Raw genomic sequence first — 18,306 nt, forward strand, 5'->3', positions numbered from 1 at the left:
AGTTTCTTTCATTGGCTTCTGTGAAAAAGATCCTCACAGTGAATCTGAGCCACAGATAATATTTTATGTGGGAGACTTAAGAAGCTATCTGCTCTATCGAGGAATTAACTCCTGGTTTCTAATGATCTGTACACTGAAGGTAAGGAGAATCTTTGAGAAATTGAGTTAAAAGTAAGCTTCCATTTTAGCTGAGTAAGCTAAGATGGTCAGAATACTTATGCGGAGGTCTGGAGCCTCCTGTCAAAGGAATACGTCAGGAATGGCTAGCTTGTTGAAGCAAAGTACTGTTGGTATTCTGCTGTGCCATCACAAGGCCATGGTTGAACCTAAGGAGGTTTCAAGAGGTTCTAGGGGAAGGATGTGGCTGGAACCACTGTGGAGATTATGGATCTTCCGAAATTTAGCCATTGGAATGACCACACTAATGTACACCCACACAAAGAGGTAAACATTCTTAAGGTGAGGATGGTGACAGGGAAAGAAGAGAGAAATGAGAGGGTTTGATCTAGAACCAAGCTAAAAAACATTTGTGTTTGAAAGAAAACAACAATATTCCAAAGAAAAGTGGAACAGTGGATTACTGAAATGGGTTCCCTTCTTATAAGATGGCCTTGGTCTTCACAGCCGCAAGCCTTCATTGCCCATCACGTGTCATAAAAAGCCTGCTCTGGACACATGCCACCTACTTCCTCCTGGTGAGTATGAAATCTGCCTCTGCCATCACAACGCTGCCCCATCAGCTTCTACATGACAGTTTAACTTAATCCTCAAGTACTACAAGAGTACACATCTGAGGGGAAAGCAAAAAAGACATAAACTGAGATGAGACCACAACCTACCGTAGATGAAACAATAAAGTAAGAAAGTGTTTTTCTAAAAAAGTCAATGGTGATTCCCTTAGCAAATCATGGAACGCTCTATCATCTAAGAAGTAGATCTCACTATGAAAAAGAGCCATCAGAGACAAAGTGATCCTTGAGAACCAAAAACATCCCACACCTGGCAGTGGGTAAGAGACACCTTGATGGTGGTGGTGTTCTTAAATCAGTCAGGGGCAGAGCAGACAGCAAACCTTCCTTCACCCTAGCTTCATCTGACCAAAGATGTCTTATGCCTCGTGAAGATGTGTAGACAGGGGACACGCTGTGGGACACACTGTGACACTCAGCTTCTGCTATGAGATGTTTTCTGTGTTTTGTTTGTTTTGTTGTTGTTGCTGCTGCTGCTTGTTTGTTTGTTTGTCTGATTTTTATTTTACGTGGAGGCCATAAGAGCAAAGATCTGGGAAGAGGGGACTGGGAGATGAGCGGGTCTGGGGTACAAGATGTGAAACTAACAAAGAATCAATAAAAGGTTTTTAAAAGAATTAGAAACATCCCTTTTTCGGATCAAAATACTGAATATGACAGAATACCTCTACTGAAATCCAAAATTATGATATTAAAGGAAAAGCTAAAGAAATATCTTAGCAAGGGGAACATAAAAGAGATGTAGAAAATATGGGAAAACCATGAGTTCCAGAAAATGAGATCTGATATTTGTTGAACTTGAAAATAAAATAACAGAAAAAAGAAAAGAGGATTAACAGGGGAATTTTTATTTTAAAAACCCCTTTGGTATCTAGATACAAAAGAGACTAAAACAGAACAAGAATGTGAAAATAAACACATATTCTGGTGGATTTGTAAAAATAAAATGTGAACTCTACAAATAACAGAAAATGCTAGAATTTTAAAGTGGGTAAATCTGAGACTTACTTATAAAGAAATAAAAAGAATTCTCATCTATAACCTAAGTGTGTTGTGGTATATCAAATAAGAATTTTCTCCTGAGACCTGAAGGGAAGAGCTAAGGCTTTGGACATATCTAGCAAAATTTCTACCCAACAGGAAGGCAAAATGAAGAGTTTCAGCCCTTCAAAAGACTCAGAAAATACCTTATGTATACTCTGAAGGAAAAAAAATGTACATATTGATTTTTTTCCAACAAGACAATGGTAAAAGGTCTAAAATCAAAGAGGCTTCAGGAAACCCCAATTCCTTCAGATGACAATATATTAGCTTCTTATTAGTAATGAGAAAACTCAGTTTGCGTGGTTGCAAGGCTGATAGCAGGAGCCTACAGTACAAGGTGCCAGGAGACCAGGAGATGATGATGCTATTCTTACCTGAAAAGGGACAGCAAGTTTCTGCCTAGGTCACAGAGGCAAGTTTGACTGTGGGAAAGTTCCCACATCCATGAAGCTGGACAAAATTCTCCACAACCAGAAAGTGACATATTAGCTAGCACTTGTGAGTCTGTAACTGGCTCACTGGCAGTGTGTGGCAAGATCTGCTATCAACCCTTGATTTGGAGACTGATAGTAAGTTCAGATAAATAACACGGGAGTTTTGCAGGGTGAGGGCTTGTGAGTGACTACATCTCCTGGCTATTAAACCCTTCAGGATGATGGCAAAGATCCTGAGAATGCAACCAGACTGTCCGATGAGTACAAGAGGGTCTAGGAGCAAGTGCTTGGTGAGATTAGGAAGGAGGATGATCAGAATGTCATAAACCTACATGAGAGTTTGCATAGGAATACAGGAATAATGGCTTAAAAGTGGCATCAAGGGATAGCAGACTTGTTCCCAGTTACAGCTAAGCCTGTGTAACAAGGTGGGGGAAACGTACATCCTCCATTTAAGCAGGATGTCATTCAGGAAAACAACTTCAAATAAAGTAACTTAAAGTATCTACAAAAGATGAGCGATCTAAATGGAATGTTTGCAATGGAACTATGCGTTTTGAATGCACAGTAAGAACTGGACAGAAGGCTCAGCAGTTAAGAGCACTTTCTGCCTCTCCAGAGGACCAGTGTTTGGTTCCCAGCAGCCATATCAGGTGACACATAATAATTTGTAACTCTAGCTGCAAGGGATAGGATGCCCTCTTCTTGTCTCCGTAGATACTCAAACACACACAGCACACTTATGCATATAAATAAGCAAAATAAAAATGAATCTTTAAAAATTGCACAGTGATTTCAGAAGGAATTTCCCAAAGGAAAAAAAAAATGGGAGGAGGAGAGAGCTAAGGCTTGCCCTAGAGTGGCCATGCTGGCAGGAAGAAGGGACTTGGGACAGGTTGGCTCTGGAGGTGGTATTCTGTGCTTGAGCTTGTGCTGAATGTCAGGTTGTCAAAGCTCTCTATTAATGGCTGTTCCAGGTTGTGTGGAGACAACTTTAAAACCATAGACCATGCTCCTCCTCCCTACTCACTCATCTTCACTTGCAGGGCACCACAGCTCTCCACAGCTCCTCCCACTCCATTGTTGGCTATGCAGCAGTAGATGCCATCGTCACTGTCTTCCACGCTCAGGATGGTGAGGAGCTGACCATTCTCCCGGATGCTGTATCGGGTGTCAAACAGCCTGCAGGTCATGGAGCAAAGTGGAGGGGGGTGTCAGTGCATCCTTTGTGATTTACACACACATACACACACACACACACACACACATATGTACACATATACATAAACACATGCACATACATATCCATGTATGCAAACACACACACAAATGTACAACATGCACATACATATACATGCATGCAAACACACACAAACGTACACATATACACACACATATACAAACACATACACTCATACACACATATACACAAACACACACACATATACAAAAACACATACTCATACACACATATACCCACTCATACACACACATACATATATACACATGCAAACAAACACATACATACACACAAACACACATATATACACATATATACACAAACACACACATATTCACATACAAACACACATATGCATACATACACATCTTTGATTAATGGATTAAATGAATGACCAGTCCATGAGGAAGCAGAAAAAAATGTTAGAAGAAATGTCTGTTTTGAAAAGTTGAGTAGCCTTGCTTAGTATAGTAAAATTAAGCTACGTTCTATTCTGATCTCTTTGAGCTCCATAATCAAAGCACCACTAAGTTGTACAAAATTCTTCCACGAGATGACGGTTGCTGCTAAAAACAACTGTAACATTTACACAGGAAAGTGTGTGCTTGTGCTTGTGTGTGGTTGCGTGCCACTCTGAACTTACAAAGTATACATGGCTGTTTGACCAGAAAGCCATACTGATGTGCCTGCCTCTGCCTCCCGAGAGTGGGAGTACAAGCACTCACTACCAAGTTCAACTTTCCTTGCATGTGTGTATTCTGGGGATTGCACTCAGGTCTCATGCTTGTAAGGAAAGACCATTACCGACTAAAGAGTGCCCTCCAGCCCAGGGAAGTCATATTCATTTAATTATTTATTTAGTAATTTATTTAATAATCATGAATATTATCACATGTTTTAACAAGTGTAAACACAAGCAATGAGTTTATAATTTATAACTAAATAAAAATTTTACATAATCTTATTTTTATTTTGTTGACGCCATTAATGACTGAATAGATATCTTAAACAGAACTGCTCCAATTACCTTTGTGTTCATAAGTTGTAGTGATTCTTTGTGCTCTACAAACATGTTAGTTGTATAAAAATAGAAGGTTTCAATATGCCATTTCCATACATAAATATAATAAGCTTCGATTATACTTATCTCTTATTACTCTTTCTGCCCCAATGTTGAAGAGCATGATAAAAAAAAAATAAATCAATGCTTTGATATCTTGAGACTGTCAGCTGAAACATGCATGTTAATGATCACGACTAGAGTCTTAGAAAGAGCTAAGAGACATAGTGGGGAGACGCTGAATCATCCAAGAGAATGCCTAAATTATCGTTAACTGACAGTTGACTTGAAGGGACTATTGATGTAAATATGAGTGATATAGCCTCTACTTGTAGAGGCTAAGACGCTGCCTGGAAAAAAAAAAAAGACAGAAAGGTGGTCCTTGCCCAACACAGTAGCAGAGAGTTCAGCTAAATGATGCCTCGTATTTATTTGGAATGAAGATCTTATGAACAATGAACTCACAATTAGCTAGGAAAATTCCAGACGCAGTGCTAAAGCTACATCTGGTGGTCTTTGGGAGTTTGTTGTAAGATTGGGAGTTTATTGTAAAATTCGAGAAAGATAGCTTAACATACTTTTGGAACTTGAGAGCCAGCTCAGTGCTTAAGTGAACTGGCTGGTCCTGCAGAGGATCTGGTATTGGGTTTTGTTCCCTGAACCCATAACCATCTGTGAGTCCAAATCCAAGGGATTCAGCTCTCTCTTCTGGACTCCTTAGACATCATGTAAGCATGAAGTATACACACATACATTTAGACAAGGTACTCATCCATACAAAATAAAACTAAAGTAAGCCTTTCAAAGGCTGTTCCTAAAAGAAGAAAAGGTACTGCCAAGTAAAAACAGAAATTCAGGCTTTATGAGTTGGAAAGAAAAGTCTCAATCTATCCAAATTGCAAATGATACTAAAGATGTTTCCCAGTCTTTCGATTGTTTGTGAGCTGTCCTGGAGCTTCTGAGAGAGCTTGCCTGGCAGAGATCCAGTGCACAATGATTCTCCACAGCATTTCTGAGTGTGTGTCACAGCAGGAAACACATTCCAGTCAGAGGCAGCCAAAACCTGTGTGTCCTGTCTCCGCTCCAAGTTCCTGGGTCCCAGTCTAATGGACACCAGTTTAAGTACTTGTGTAGATGAAATGTTCACATATCCCCCAGAATATATGACAAGCCTGGTGTCAGATATGATAGGATTTGACATGTGGCCTTTGGAAGGTGATTAGGTCATGAAACTGGAACATGATTAGGTCATGAAAGTGGACCAATGTCCCTATAAAAGAGAGCTAAGAGAGCACCTTCATGTCATTCCGTCATGTGAAGAGACTGGGGGAAAATAAACATCTGTGAACAAAAAATATAAGCCTCATCCCTGACCACATGCTTCTGGCTCCTTGAACTTGAGACTCCTCAGCCCCAATGGGGTGGGAAGCAATTTCCTTTGTCTATAAACTACCTAGTCTTAGCAATTCTAGCATAGTGGCCCATGTGCACTAAGAGCATTCGGCCTCAGTGCAAACTACGTTGCCTGCTAAAGAACCTCCAGCTCACTTTGCTTTAGATTCTTTAAGGAGTAGTTTTGGTGAGATAACTATTGTAATGAAGGAAGAAAAGCAGAACCTTTATCTGCCAGATGGGAATTTCATTTGTTTGCAAATCTGTCTCCGTTTAAAAGAAAAAGAAAAGACAATGACCTAGAAGTCAGACTCCTAGACACAGTTTGGGGACCTAAAGGGTAGGACAGGCTGGTCCCTCAGTTCCTCTATGTATCCTGGATCCTGTGCCTGCAAACTTAGAATAGCATGGTGCTTCCTAATCTCAGAGAAGCTTTAAGATTACCATCTGTTTTTCCCCATGTCAGGTAAATCAGTGTTTTCCTCCGAACTTCAGAACTCCCATTTACAAAATGAATATATGTTCACTTTATGTATCCTAGAAGGTGACCTGTAGTTCCGCCAACAGTATAGGTGCATTTCTGTGGATAGGAAAGCACAAGGCAGAGCAGGATGAGAGAGAATACTTACTTGATGAGAATTTTATTTCTGGTCCAAGAAATCTCGGGCTGAGGGTAGGATTCCACGGCACACATGAAAGTTGCCACTTCTTCAACTAAGGCATCTACAGTTTCAAGGGGCGTTGTGATGACAGGAGCTAAACAGAGCAGAAATAACGGAGAACTTTCAAGAGTGCTATTTATCATTGACCTTTATCAGTCAGAAGCTAAGATGTACCTGAACAAGTGCTACTGTTCCAAGACCCACTGGGCGTGGGAGGACCTGTCTGTACTATCAGTGTTCCAGAGGAGGCAGGAGATTGTAGCTGGCTAGACAAGCTGAAACAGCAAATAAAATATAGTGGAAAGCAAACAAAGGAGACCTCTACACATGTGTGTGTGTGTGCAGATGTGCAAATATGCAAATATGCACCAAGTCACACAGAAACACATAAGCAAAGTTTTACAAAGAAATTAAAATGTAAATTAAAACTATACTCACTGGCATGGCTGTAAAGATAAGGAAAAATAACAAATGTTGGTGAGGATGTTGATAGATTAGAACCCTATGCATTGTGGGTAAGAATTAAAATGGTGGTCTCTGTGGAAAAGAGTATGGAGGTTCCTCAGAAAGACACAGGAAGAGAATTACGATCAACAGTTCCACTTCCAGGCATGTATTTAAGAGAACTGAAAGCAGAGATGCAAATAACTCTAAGATTTGCATGTCTCCATTTGTAGCAGCACTATTCGTGTTAGCCAAAGGATGGAAGCAATCTAGACGTCCACCAACAGATGGAAAAGCAAAATTAGTATACACATACAATGGAATATTATTTGGCAATGAAAATAGGGGAAATGTTACATTCTTTGACATGAAGGAAACATGGAAAGAAAAAAGACTAAGTATAAGGAAATAAACACAAAAGATCATGTTAATTAGATTCTATGTATAAAACGTCTATAATTCAAATACCTACAGAGCAAAAAAAAAAAATGTATCAATGGTTGTGTAAGACTTGGTGGGAAGAAAGATGTCTTATCCTATGGAGCTGGATTACAGGTGTCTGTGAGTTACCCAACGTGGGTTTTTTAAACTGACCCCAAAACCTGTAGAACAGCAGGAAGTGCTGTATAGTGCTGAGCTGTGTCTCTAGATCTAAAAAATAATCGTTATTGATACTTTATAATCAATTACAAATGAGTGATCGCATACATAGAAGGGTACATCTGAATCCCACCCAGCTGTGCTAATTAAACAGTGTAAGGTAAGGGCGTGAATGGTTCTGCCTTCTTGCTATGGTCTCCTGGACTTGGGCTGCATTGCCAAGAATGAATTGTTCTTTTTCACTTTTCCAGGAATTTTGTGAGTAATTGTTAAGTAGTAAATTGCATAAATTTATAGTTAAGTTATATTACTGTTTAATACTAGTCCTGTTTAAAAATCAATCACATCTAAGCTGGAGAGATGCCCTAGATTTAGTCCCCTAGGATCTAAGTGAAACAGCGAGATGCAAGAGCACATGCGTGTAATCCCAGCATTAGCGAGGCCGAAACAGGAGAATCCCTGAGGCATACTGGCCAGCCAGTGAGGCTGGATTAATAATGAGCTGCTGATTCAGCATGACTCAAAAAAAAGTAAAGGGCAAGTGAGAGAGGCACATGGACAGCCCCCTGACATACACCACACACACACACACACACACACACACACACACACACACATCTATCACTTGCTTTTTAACTATACTGTATCTATGTTCTGGGGTCACTTTGGTGGTAAGGAGGATCCACAACAGGTCAGGATGCTGTGCTGTGCAAGCTCTTTCTTGACTCCACTTCCAGGATTTGTCGGTCATTTGAAATTAGATGTGGTTTGCAGTCTTTTTACAGCAGAAGGAGACCAATCAGCAGAGTTTTTGTTTTTCTCAGAAAGGTGCATGGTAAATACATTTCAGTGCACTATCTGGTGAACAGGACAAGATGTGATTATTACAAATAATGCTTTGAAGGTTATCAATAATAAAAAGTTCCCAGGCTTTCATGCAAGGTGAACATGCCAGGTGGCAGAGCAACATAGAAAAAGTATGGCGAGTCAACAGTCTTGGAAGCAGAAGTAGCTTTTGCAGCTTCATTTGACTATTTTGCCTCTTCAAACTAAATGCTAACTACCACTAATAAATAATAAATAACTAATAAAGTGAAAGCTTTATTTTTGTTTTAAAAATAAGCTTTATTCATCAGTTTCTTTTACTCGACAAAGAGATTGAAATGCAGACGTAACAGTGATACACACACTCCTCTGAGGACAGTTAGGATCAAAGACATAGGACAGACTCAGTAAAATCTTGAAAATCTTAGAGAAGAACATGAAGTGTCCCTTAGAGCAGTGTTGTGGTAATACCTTCTCACAGTGCTCAGTGATGTGAGTTTTCAGTGATGGCTGACTGGTTTTAGTAATATCGGCACCTAAAATTGTTCAAGAATTGTCTATGTAGTCCATCTCATACTTCATCTTTATTTTATTATTTATCAAAACAAGAGTTAAATACAATTAAGTATTTGCAAATGACACAAGGGCTAATGATAGCTAAAAAAACCTTTTGAATCTATGTAGGAAGCAACGGAGATGGTTTTCAGGGTTAAGGCTGACTTTGAGGATCTGTCTTAGGGCTGGAAAGATGGCTCAGTGGGTAAAGCCCTTGGTGAGCAACTGTGAGGACATGAGTTCAGATCTCCAAAACAAACATGAAGCTGAGCATTATAAGTGTGTCTGTATTCTCATGGGAAAGCAGGAAGTGAAGACAGGAGAGTCCCTGGAAGCTTGTAGGCCAGCTGACCTGCATTACACAGTGTCACAAAAAAGAGATTTCCACATACATATCTTGGCTTGCACATATCTGCACTTACACATGAAAACACACACACACAGAATCAGAGAGAGAGAGAGAGAAAAAAAAACACACATACAAAGAATGAGAGAGAGAGAGAGAGAGAGAGAGAGAGAGAGAGAGAGAGAGAGAGATCTGAGCTCTGACATAGACTGTGGGGAGCCAACAGAAGGCGGCTATCATCCTTGCAGCCATCTTGAGCCATATACCCTGACAAGAGACTTGATTACAACAGCCTACAACAGCTGAGCACACTTTGATAACATCTTGTTTTAGATACCCAGTATCTTCCCTTGGGTCTGTGAGACTTAAAGGTGTGATTTAGAGACTTAAGGGTATGACTTAAGGTGTGATCTAGAGATAAGACCTAAGGGCGTGACTTAAGGGCATGACTTAGAGGCATGGCTTAGAAGTGAGACATATAAAAGGTGAGAGGCAGACAGAAGAAATTATTATTAAGTATTAGGCACTTGCCAGGAGGTGGTGGCACATGCCTTTAATCCCAGCACTTGGGAGGCACAGGCAGGCAGATTTCTGAGTTCGAGGCCAGCCTGGTCTACAGAGTGAGTTCCAGGACAGCCAGAGCTACAAAGAGAAACCTTGTCTTGATTAAAAAAAAAAAGTATTAGGCACTTGGAGTAGGCACTTGAGACTGTGACAGGCAACTAGGGATTAGACACTTGTACTCGAGACAGAAACTTGGAAAGAGAATTTGTAATTAAGTATTAAGGACCTGATTAGGATTAGGACCTGAGACTTGGTACTAGGAACTAGGGACTTGGAACTAGGGACTTGGAGAGAAGAAGAGAGACTGAAGAATAAACGGGATTGAATCATACTCTGTCTGGTCTCCATTCTTCGTGTTCATCCTCACTCTCTCTCTTGTTGAACCCCGACCTGTGGACCGGAGCAGCTCGGGGCAGTGCAGGCTCTAACACTTAGCCCCCAAGGCTTTGGCAGTGCAGGTTTCAACACTGACAGAGCAGTCCACAACATTTTGGCCCCCAAGTGTAGGGCAGCTCTGGCCGTAACAATAGACTATCTTACAGTCATGGTTATACACAGAAAATGGGAGGCTTAAATATTAATTTTTAATAAATATATTAATTTCTAGGAGCAGAATATAATTTTTCAGGTTCACTAAACCCATCTTCCAAAGTTATCTAAATTCCCTTCGAAATGTTCACTGACACAGTTGACTGGCTGTACTGAAGGGTACAGTTGATTGACAGATCTCTTCCTGTTTACTTACCTCTAGCACCCAGCTTTCATCCTAGCCAAAGCCTGTCTAAACTGGAGCTCTGTCTCTTCTCCTGATCCAAGAACCACATGAACAACAAGCACATGAGGACACACACAGCACTTTTTGGATCCACAGAAAACGTAGCTTGAATTCTAATTGTTGATGAGTAGGGTAGGACGCTACCTTCCTTTGTCCTTTATGGACCTAGAACATGGCACTGCAGACACACTGACTTCTGGTTGAACCCTTACTGATAGACATGACCAAACGCAAAGGAGCCAGGTGCATTGGGCTTTTAAAAAAAATTAATGCCAAGACCTTAAAATTCATGTTTTTCTAATTATTCTCAATATAGCATTGGTTCTTCTTTCAATCTAAAAAAAACACTTTGGTATTAAAAAATTTTTAGATTCACCAAAGAGAGTAACAGGTATCAGTCCTCATCTGACACATCCTAATAGCTGTTTCATTTAATTGCGGTGAAAGCTTTTGTCATGATGTCTTTGTAATTTGTAAGATTTACCTATAATGACACTTGACCATTTTAAAGCTGTATCACTAAGTGCTCGAAACTGAATACACTCTGGTTCTCCCCACCAGGGAGAGACTTTCACAGGAGTTGTATGTAGCTCTTGAGAATCTCTGAGTCTGCATCCAGTGGAGATCTTAAGCCACAGTCCTGTAAGGACCCGGGTAAAAGCATGCTACCTATGACCCTCACAGCAACCATGGGTAATTCTTAGTGTGACCCTGGATACTGGCATTGCTTTACTCCACAAAGAATCGAAGGCAGATACTAAGTACTTTCTTTAAAGATAGGTAGCAAGGTGCTGGGGTCAGGAAAGGGGAAACTAACAGTAACACCACCGGTTCAAGCCTTCAGTATCTTTGTTTTATATTCTTCAATGTCTGACCTCTAGCATGAGGCAGTTTCATGTAAGCGTAGATTCTGTATCATTGGGTTCTTCAGCTATATGGCCCTGAAAAGCACCAGTCTTGAGTTAATCTGAACGGCTTCTCTCATTACTCCCATGTTCACATAGTGTCTGCTCGACACAGGAAAATGATTGTTCAGGTTGGAGTCACTTTTAAACCACTGTCCACAGCCCTAGCTTGATGCTCTACTGAGCCCGTGTCATCCTCTCATGGACCTGAAAGGACCACGGCTGATATCTCCCTCACCTCTGCTCAGTGACCTCGAGTCCCACTTCATCTTTTGAGACATTATGAAATGTTCACTCTTTGCTTCCGCACATAAAGGCAATGATGGATGGCAACCATGCTTTCCTACACATGCAATGAGTAACTCTGACCACGTGTGACGGTGTGAAACACTCACCCAGGACTTGCTGTCCTGGATGGAGCTCACAACAGCTGTGTCAGCTCTGACTGACTCATGAGTGGAATCTGTGACTCCTATCTCTGTGTCCGTGTGATTTGAAAGACAAGGCTTCTCCACTTATCTAAAGAGAAGTTAGTTAGACATTAAACACTCTAGGTTTGGTAGTAAATGGGGTCATTTTGAAGATGGGGTTTTGTGAGGAAATCCTGTGCATATTAAAGAAATCCAGTTCTGCCATGTGAATCTTCTGCTAATACAGAATTTTTAACACTCCACCATCTCTTTAACACACCCTGATAAATCAGCAAGTGCCCTTAAAATATGCGACTGTGGAAATTCATTACAACTTTGGCCACTTTCATACATGATGAATTCCAAAACTCTCCTACTTGAGGTGAGGAAGTTAAATCCATTTAAAAAAAAAAATCTCACTAGTTGAAATTATTTAGAAGGGCAATCACCTTTTGGTTTCAGAATGTTAGGCATTTAGATTAATTTAAAGCTAAAATAATAAACTATTGATCTCTGTGTGCAGAGAGAGAGATGGATCCTTTTAATATTCTTCCAAGACTTAAACAGCCTTGTTTTAAGACCCTCCATTCTGAACCCGTCCACGGTACTGAACACTATACTGTGTATTGTGTGCAGGTCCTTGGATTTCGGTCTCCATACTGGACTTGAACAAGTAAACTCTCTAACAAACTCTTCAACTAGCGACTGCTGTGAGCAAGTTCGGCAAAGCCATCACAGTTTTCAATATCAAGAGAACAACACATTCAAATGGCTCTTTTCTATCAAAATACGCCATATAGTACAACCTTTAAAATCTTTAGGATTTCATTTTTCATAATGTTATTTACTTTCCGAATTCATCTTGTGTATTGAATAAATGTCTAAGCACCTAGGGGTAGTGCTTGGGGACAAGGCTGTTATGAACCCAATGCTAATTTCAATTTTTACAATAAACAGAATAGGCTAAGAGAAATATTGTTTTGATTTTTAAAATTTGCAGCAAATACATTGTTAAAAAAAAAAAAAGCAAAATTTAATTGGTATTGTTACCCTGTGCCATGATAGTCTGAAGTTTGTAAAAACAGAGTTGATCATATGCATTTGAATGAGGGCTTAGGACTGTTGAGAACTAAATAAAAATTCACTTATCTCCAGAATCTAAATAAGCCTACAAAGGCAGAGGTGTTCTGTGGGGCTTTGTTATTAGTGTTTTGTGTACCCCCAGCTGATTTAAGACTTCAAAACGACAGTGCTGCTCTTAACAAGCTGAGATTTAATGTGCATCCTCCCCCCTGGTCAGTTATTGCCTGGTATAGATTAAAATAAATAAGAGCGATTGGAATCCATAGGTCCAAGCAGCCAGGTATTGCTCCACCGGACATCCGTGTTTTGGTCAGGAAGTATTAAAATAACCCGAAGCCAATGTTAAGTATTTCTGGCTATTATTAGTTACCTTAAAAGGTCCAGAGTCTTTTTAATCTAAAGATATCTAAAAGTATCATTGTGGTGTAAATTATTTAGAACATTAGAAGATACCAACCCTTTTGCCCTGGGAGAATTAAGTAAATAAATAAGAAAATAAACTCGTAGGATCAGATTGTTTGGAAAGAATGCTGTCTGTTACTTGAGATCCATGACCTCATGGTTCCAGACCTGTAGGTGAACTATAAAACTTAAAGATGCGTTTCCCATGTACATACAAATGCCATTCATTAATTATTCAAGATAAAAAATTTTTCAGTACTTTGGCAACTCAGCGGAAATAATTTGTCTGACTAAAACCCAGAACTCTGCACAACTCTGTTGTAAGATACTCCTCACAGCACGGCCTTTGGTCTACTTCTTCGTGCCTTGCTTTGAAGCTCCCTTCTCTTTGCAAATCACGTATTTTCCACTCTTCCTGATTCTAGCTTTCACAATTCTCGGCCAGTAACCACAGCTCTGTGGACTGTCTTGCTGCTGCAACAGGTGTTTGTCACTTTCTTAAGTTGCTTTCCCCCTTAGGTGGTGTTATTTCCGGTACATTCCAAAGGCACAGGGAAAAAAAAAAAAAAAAAAAAAAAAAAAAAAAAAAAAACCTGTAGTGCAATCGCTTGCCAAACCCAAATCACGACCCCAGTAGCAAAGTTACAGACAATCTGTTGTCTCTGGGCTTTTATCTGCACTCATCTTCTGTGTGTCTTCTCTGGGTCTGATTTCTAGCTACTAAAATGTTCACCAAAAGTTTGGTAAAAAACCAAAACTGAAAGTAGAAACAACTTTTTCTCAGAAGCAAACCACTCTGGATTTCTGGAAGTGGGGTGGATTATATTCTTGGCAAACCCAGTGTGGAATAGTTTGGATCATCCATTTAGACCACCCCCGTGTTTGACATACACAGAAAAAGAGCCGACCTCGTTAACTCATGGTCTACCTGGTAATGTCTCCGGAGAAGGGAGGTCTCTGGACACATCATGTCATTTTTAACTGTCGGGCTTAGAAGGGAACAATCATCAGAGAAGAAGCTATCAGTCTATAGAGACTTTTCTCTCTTTCTCCATACATTCTGTCCCTACATCACACCAGTAAGAATCAGTCATCATGAAGCTCACACACACTTGAGGGCAAGATTGTACAGACCAACCTCTTGGAAGTTTCTCTGTCCCGCTGAAGGCGACCAGGGTGAGCATCTGTAACAGTGGAATGTTGACAAGCTCTCTCATGATTGATCCAGGCTCAGGAAGAAAGGTTGCTTCTGGACAAGGTGAGGAAAATGCTCCCCGGTTTACATTTTAACGCATGGTTTGTTACAATAGAGTTGTCTGCTAATGACTGTTTGTGTCTGCAGCGCCACCAGCTCTAAGTATAATCAGGAATCCTCAGACCTGACTGTAATGATGGACGTGGCCAGCTGGGGAGTACTCCCTCAGGCCAGTAATGCAAGTGGAGGGCTGGAGGAACAAGGGAAAGAAAATCCTTTCAGAATCCCTTTTAAGACGGTGGCAGAAGGACAATACCAGATGCCTTTTGCGGCCATCACTGCTTTCCCTGATCTACAGCAGTCCTTTGGTCCCCCACCTCTCCTGCACTCAAATGAGGAATCTGGATCAAACTAATTTTGACTTTCTTCATTGCTCACCTGACCCCCAGCTGACAGCCAGCCTAGCCCAGCTGCTCCAGATTTTACTCACCACACATTCTTTGAATTCTTCCCGGTTTTCCCTTGCACTGGTAAGGTGTGACTAACCTGTTTCTTAGACAATCATTAGAGTCTTACACTTTTATCCCTGAGATATATGAGCATGAGATAGCCCTTCTGGTCCCCAGGGCTGCAGTGATTTCTTGTCACATAAAAATGCATGCAATTCTCTCTGCTGTGAGGCAAGGGAGCTTGCTGGCATCTCGTTCTTTCTCTAGCTCCATCTTTTATGATCCATGTTTCTTATTAGTCTGTATCATATCTGATGGCCTGCTGACAGTGACTTGTTTCCAAGAAGCCCTTACTGACTAGAGTGCTGATATCTTCTCATATTTGTGTTCGACTGCATGAAACCATACCTACCACCTACCCCCCAAACATAAAGGCTGGATGTACCAGTTCTTCCAGTAGAATGCAATTTTAAGATGGTGCTGAAGTAATGTTCATGAAAGCATACTACATTCATGACTTTTTTGTTGTTATGAATTTGTTCATTGTTATGATGGAAACTCTTCAGTTCCTGTCTCAAATTATAGCAATTACTGTAACAGGTGTTGACAAGAAGATAGAGGAAAAACCACTTATACATTTTTGGTAGGATCTAAATCAGAGCCATACTGAAAAATTGATATTGAGCTAATGTGTGTGTGTGTGTGTGTGTGTGTGTGTGTGTGCGTGCGAGACAGAGAGAGAGAGAGAGAGACAGAGAGAGAGAGAGAGAGAGAGAGAGAGAGAGAGAGAGAGAGAGAATAGCATCATTTGCAGTAGAGAAACCCCCTTTTCTTGGGAGGATACATTCTAACACCCTACTCCAAGGTTGAGTCACAACTGTCACACTGCATTCACACTTGGGAAGCAGAGACAACTAAAGGTTGTATTCAACTTGCTCTCTTCTTTCTCTCTTTTATTTATGCAGGGCCACACCCCATGAATGATGGTGCCCACATTTGGGGTGGGTCTTCCCTCCTTAACCTTTCTGGATGCACCTTTGCAGACATGGCCAGAGGTGTGTCTCCTAGATGACAACATATCACAGTTGCAAACCATAGCATTGAGGGCAAAACTCCAATCTTCCAATTCCCATTTTGTAAAACCATCTAAAATGTAGTTCATATACACCCCGTGTAAACAAAAACACAGTAAATTATATAGGCAGGCATATAGTAAAAAAAATTACCCTCACACTTTCTCTAACTACTCAGTTTTCATCCCAAATTATACCAACTACTATAACAAGTATTGGCAAGAAGACAGAGAAAATGAACACTTACACATTGTTGGTAGGATCTAAATCAAAGTCATACTGAAAAATAATATAGTAGTTCTATAACTATATAGGCCTAAAAATATAATTAGTGTATCATCAAGCAACCTCCTGCTTCCAATACAGTCATGGAAAAGTTATCTGAGAATAATTGTCCATCAGTGTGACTGGAGAAAGAAAATGTTGTGCATATACCCAGGTAATGCTACCCAGAATTGAAAGAAGGAAATTCTGACTTTCACAACATGGGTGAGCCTGGAAGTCATGAGAATAGGTGATATAAGCCAGGCATAAAGAGATAAATACTGTGTGCATGCCCTTATATGTGGAATCTACAAACGTCAGTCTTGCAGAGACAGAGTAGAAGAAGTTTTACCAGAATCAGGGGGAGAAACTGGGGACAGGGGAGATATGACTTTTAAAGAGGTCCACATTTTCTGTTAGTCTAGAATGGTGAGTTTTCATAATCTACCTCTCTGTGTGGTAACCACATTTAATAATAACTGATGGTTTTAAAATTGCTAATATATGTTTAACATGACTGGTATTGAATGTATACAATAATTATACATAATACATTGGTGTATAAATAAATACATATAAAATAAATATATATAATACATTAGTGGAATGTATTATGCAGATCCTATAAAAATGAAGAAAACACAAGGCACAAGAGAAAGAAGACAGAATGTTCCATGTCTCAGGGAGGGCGGGAGGAGCTGAGCCTTTAAATACAAGCCTTTTGAGTCTTGACACAAAAATTGCCAAGAAAGCACATTAGAGAGATGGCTGAACAGTTAAGAGTACTTGCTGTTCTGCAGAGAACCTAGGTTCCACTCCTCGCAGTCACATTGGGCAGCTCACAACCTCGGGCAACTCAAGTTCCAGGGAATTCAACGCCAGCCTCTGGCCTCTATGGGCTTCTGTTCATACATGGTACACATACATGTACTCAGACAAGCACACACACATGCAACAAATAAACGGTCTTTAAAATGACAAGGAAGATATGAATAGGAAAATACACAGGCGAGGAAGCAAAGAGCTTGTGGAGGCCCCATCTGATAGCTGCAGCTGATTCTATAAATTAGAAGGTACTGTGTGAGATGATTTAAAGCTCTGGCCTCGGAGATTAAGGAAGCACACAGCTGAGGTCGTTGGCTTTAAATTTAGACTGATACTCATTTACTTTGGCATGATGCATTTTTTTTCACCGGTATCTGTCACCTTCCTAAATGGCACACGTTAAATGATTGGGTGGGGTTATTTGGGGAATCAAGGGAGGAAAAGGTATTAGTTGGTGTTACTTTAGTCTGAGGCAGCATCACTCCCAAAAAGAGAGTGGAACCTGGTAGACACTAGGAGGCAGGGCAATGGAGCTGTCAATTAGCAGGCGGAAAGGAAAGCACAGTGACCAGCACTTGTCCATCCTCATCTTGAGATCACTTGAGCGGTGAGAAACTAAAAGGTGGGATCAAGGACAGTGAAGGGAGTGGTCCTGAGTCACGGGTGAAGTTGGTGGTTTAGCGTTGGGTAAATGGAGGTCCCGTGTCTGCCCCGCCCCAGGGCTAGGGCCCCTCGGGGAGGCGAGACATGGGAGTTTGCTGCACTCACCTACACCAGGTGGGCATTGGGCTATGGGAAACCTCGGGTTCCCGCTCCAGGGGTGGGGAGGTCAGTCTGAGGTCTAGGGGACAGCCGGAGATGGCTGGGGGGCCGGGGGGGGGAGGGGGGAAGGTGGCCTAGACGGGCTAGTTCTCAGTCTCCACAATCTGCGGTAATTTTGCTTAAATGGAGGTAAGCTCATTTCTCAGAGCAGAGACCGGCTCTGAAGTCATTGGTTATAAATCCAAGAT

General features: G+C 40.8%; 1 protein-coding gene across 4 annotated transcripts in view; it reads right to left on the minus strand.

Annotated features, from left to right (window-relative positions):
* Window positions 1-15,041, minus strand: part of Musk (muscle associated receptor tyrosine kinase) — a 100,501-nt gene extending 85,460 nt beyond the window's left edge. For 2 of the 4 annotated variants that reach the window (XM_034502683.2, XM_076934913.1), the window contains exons 1-3: window positions 14,629-15,041; window positions 6,549-6,675; window positions 3,258-3,409 (exon numbers count right to left, since the gene is read on the minus strand). In XM_034502683.2, the coding sequence (XP_034358574.1) occupies window positions 3,258-3,409; window positions 6,549-6,675; window positions 14,629-14,707 (358 nt within the window). In that variant the 5' untranslated portion in view covers window positions 14,708-15,041. The remainder of the gene's footprint in view (window positions 1-3,257; window positions 3,410-6,548; window positions 6,676-14,628) is intronic. The other 2 variants (XM_034502685.2, XM_034502684.2) reach the window with 1 other exon arrangement.
* Between the last annotated feature and the right edge of the window lie 3,265 nt (window positions 15,042-18,306).

The sequence above is a fragment of the Arvicanthis niloticus genome, chromosome 5 (genome assembly GCF_011762505.2).
Source record: "Arvicanthis niloticus isolate mArvNil1 chromosome 5, mArvNil1.pat.X, whole genome shotgun sequence".
Taxonomy (NCBI): domain Eukaryota; kingdom Metazoa; phylum Chordata; class Mammalia; order Rodentia; family Muridae; genus Arvicanthis; species Arvicanthis niloticus.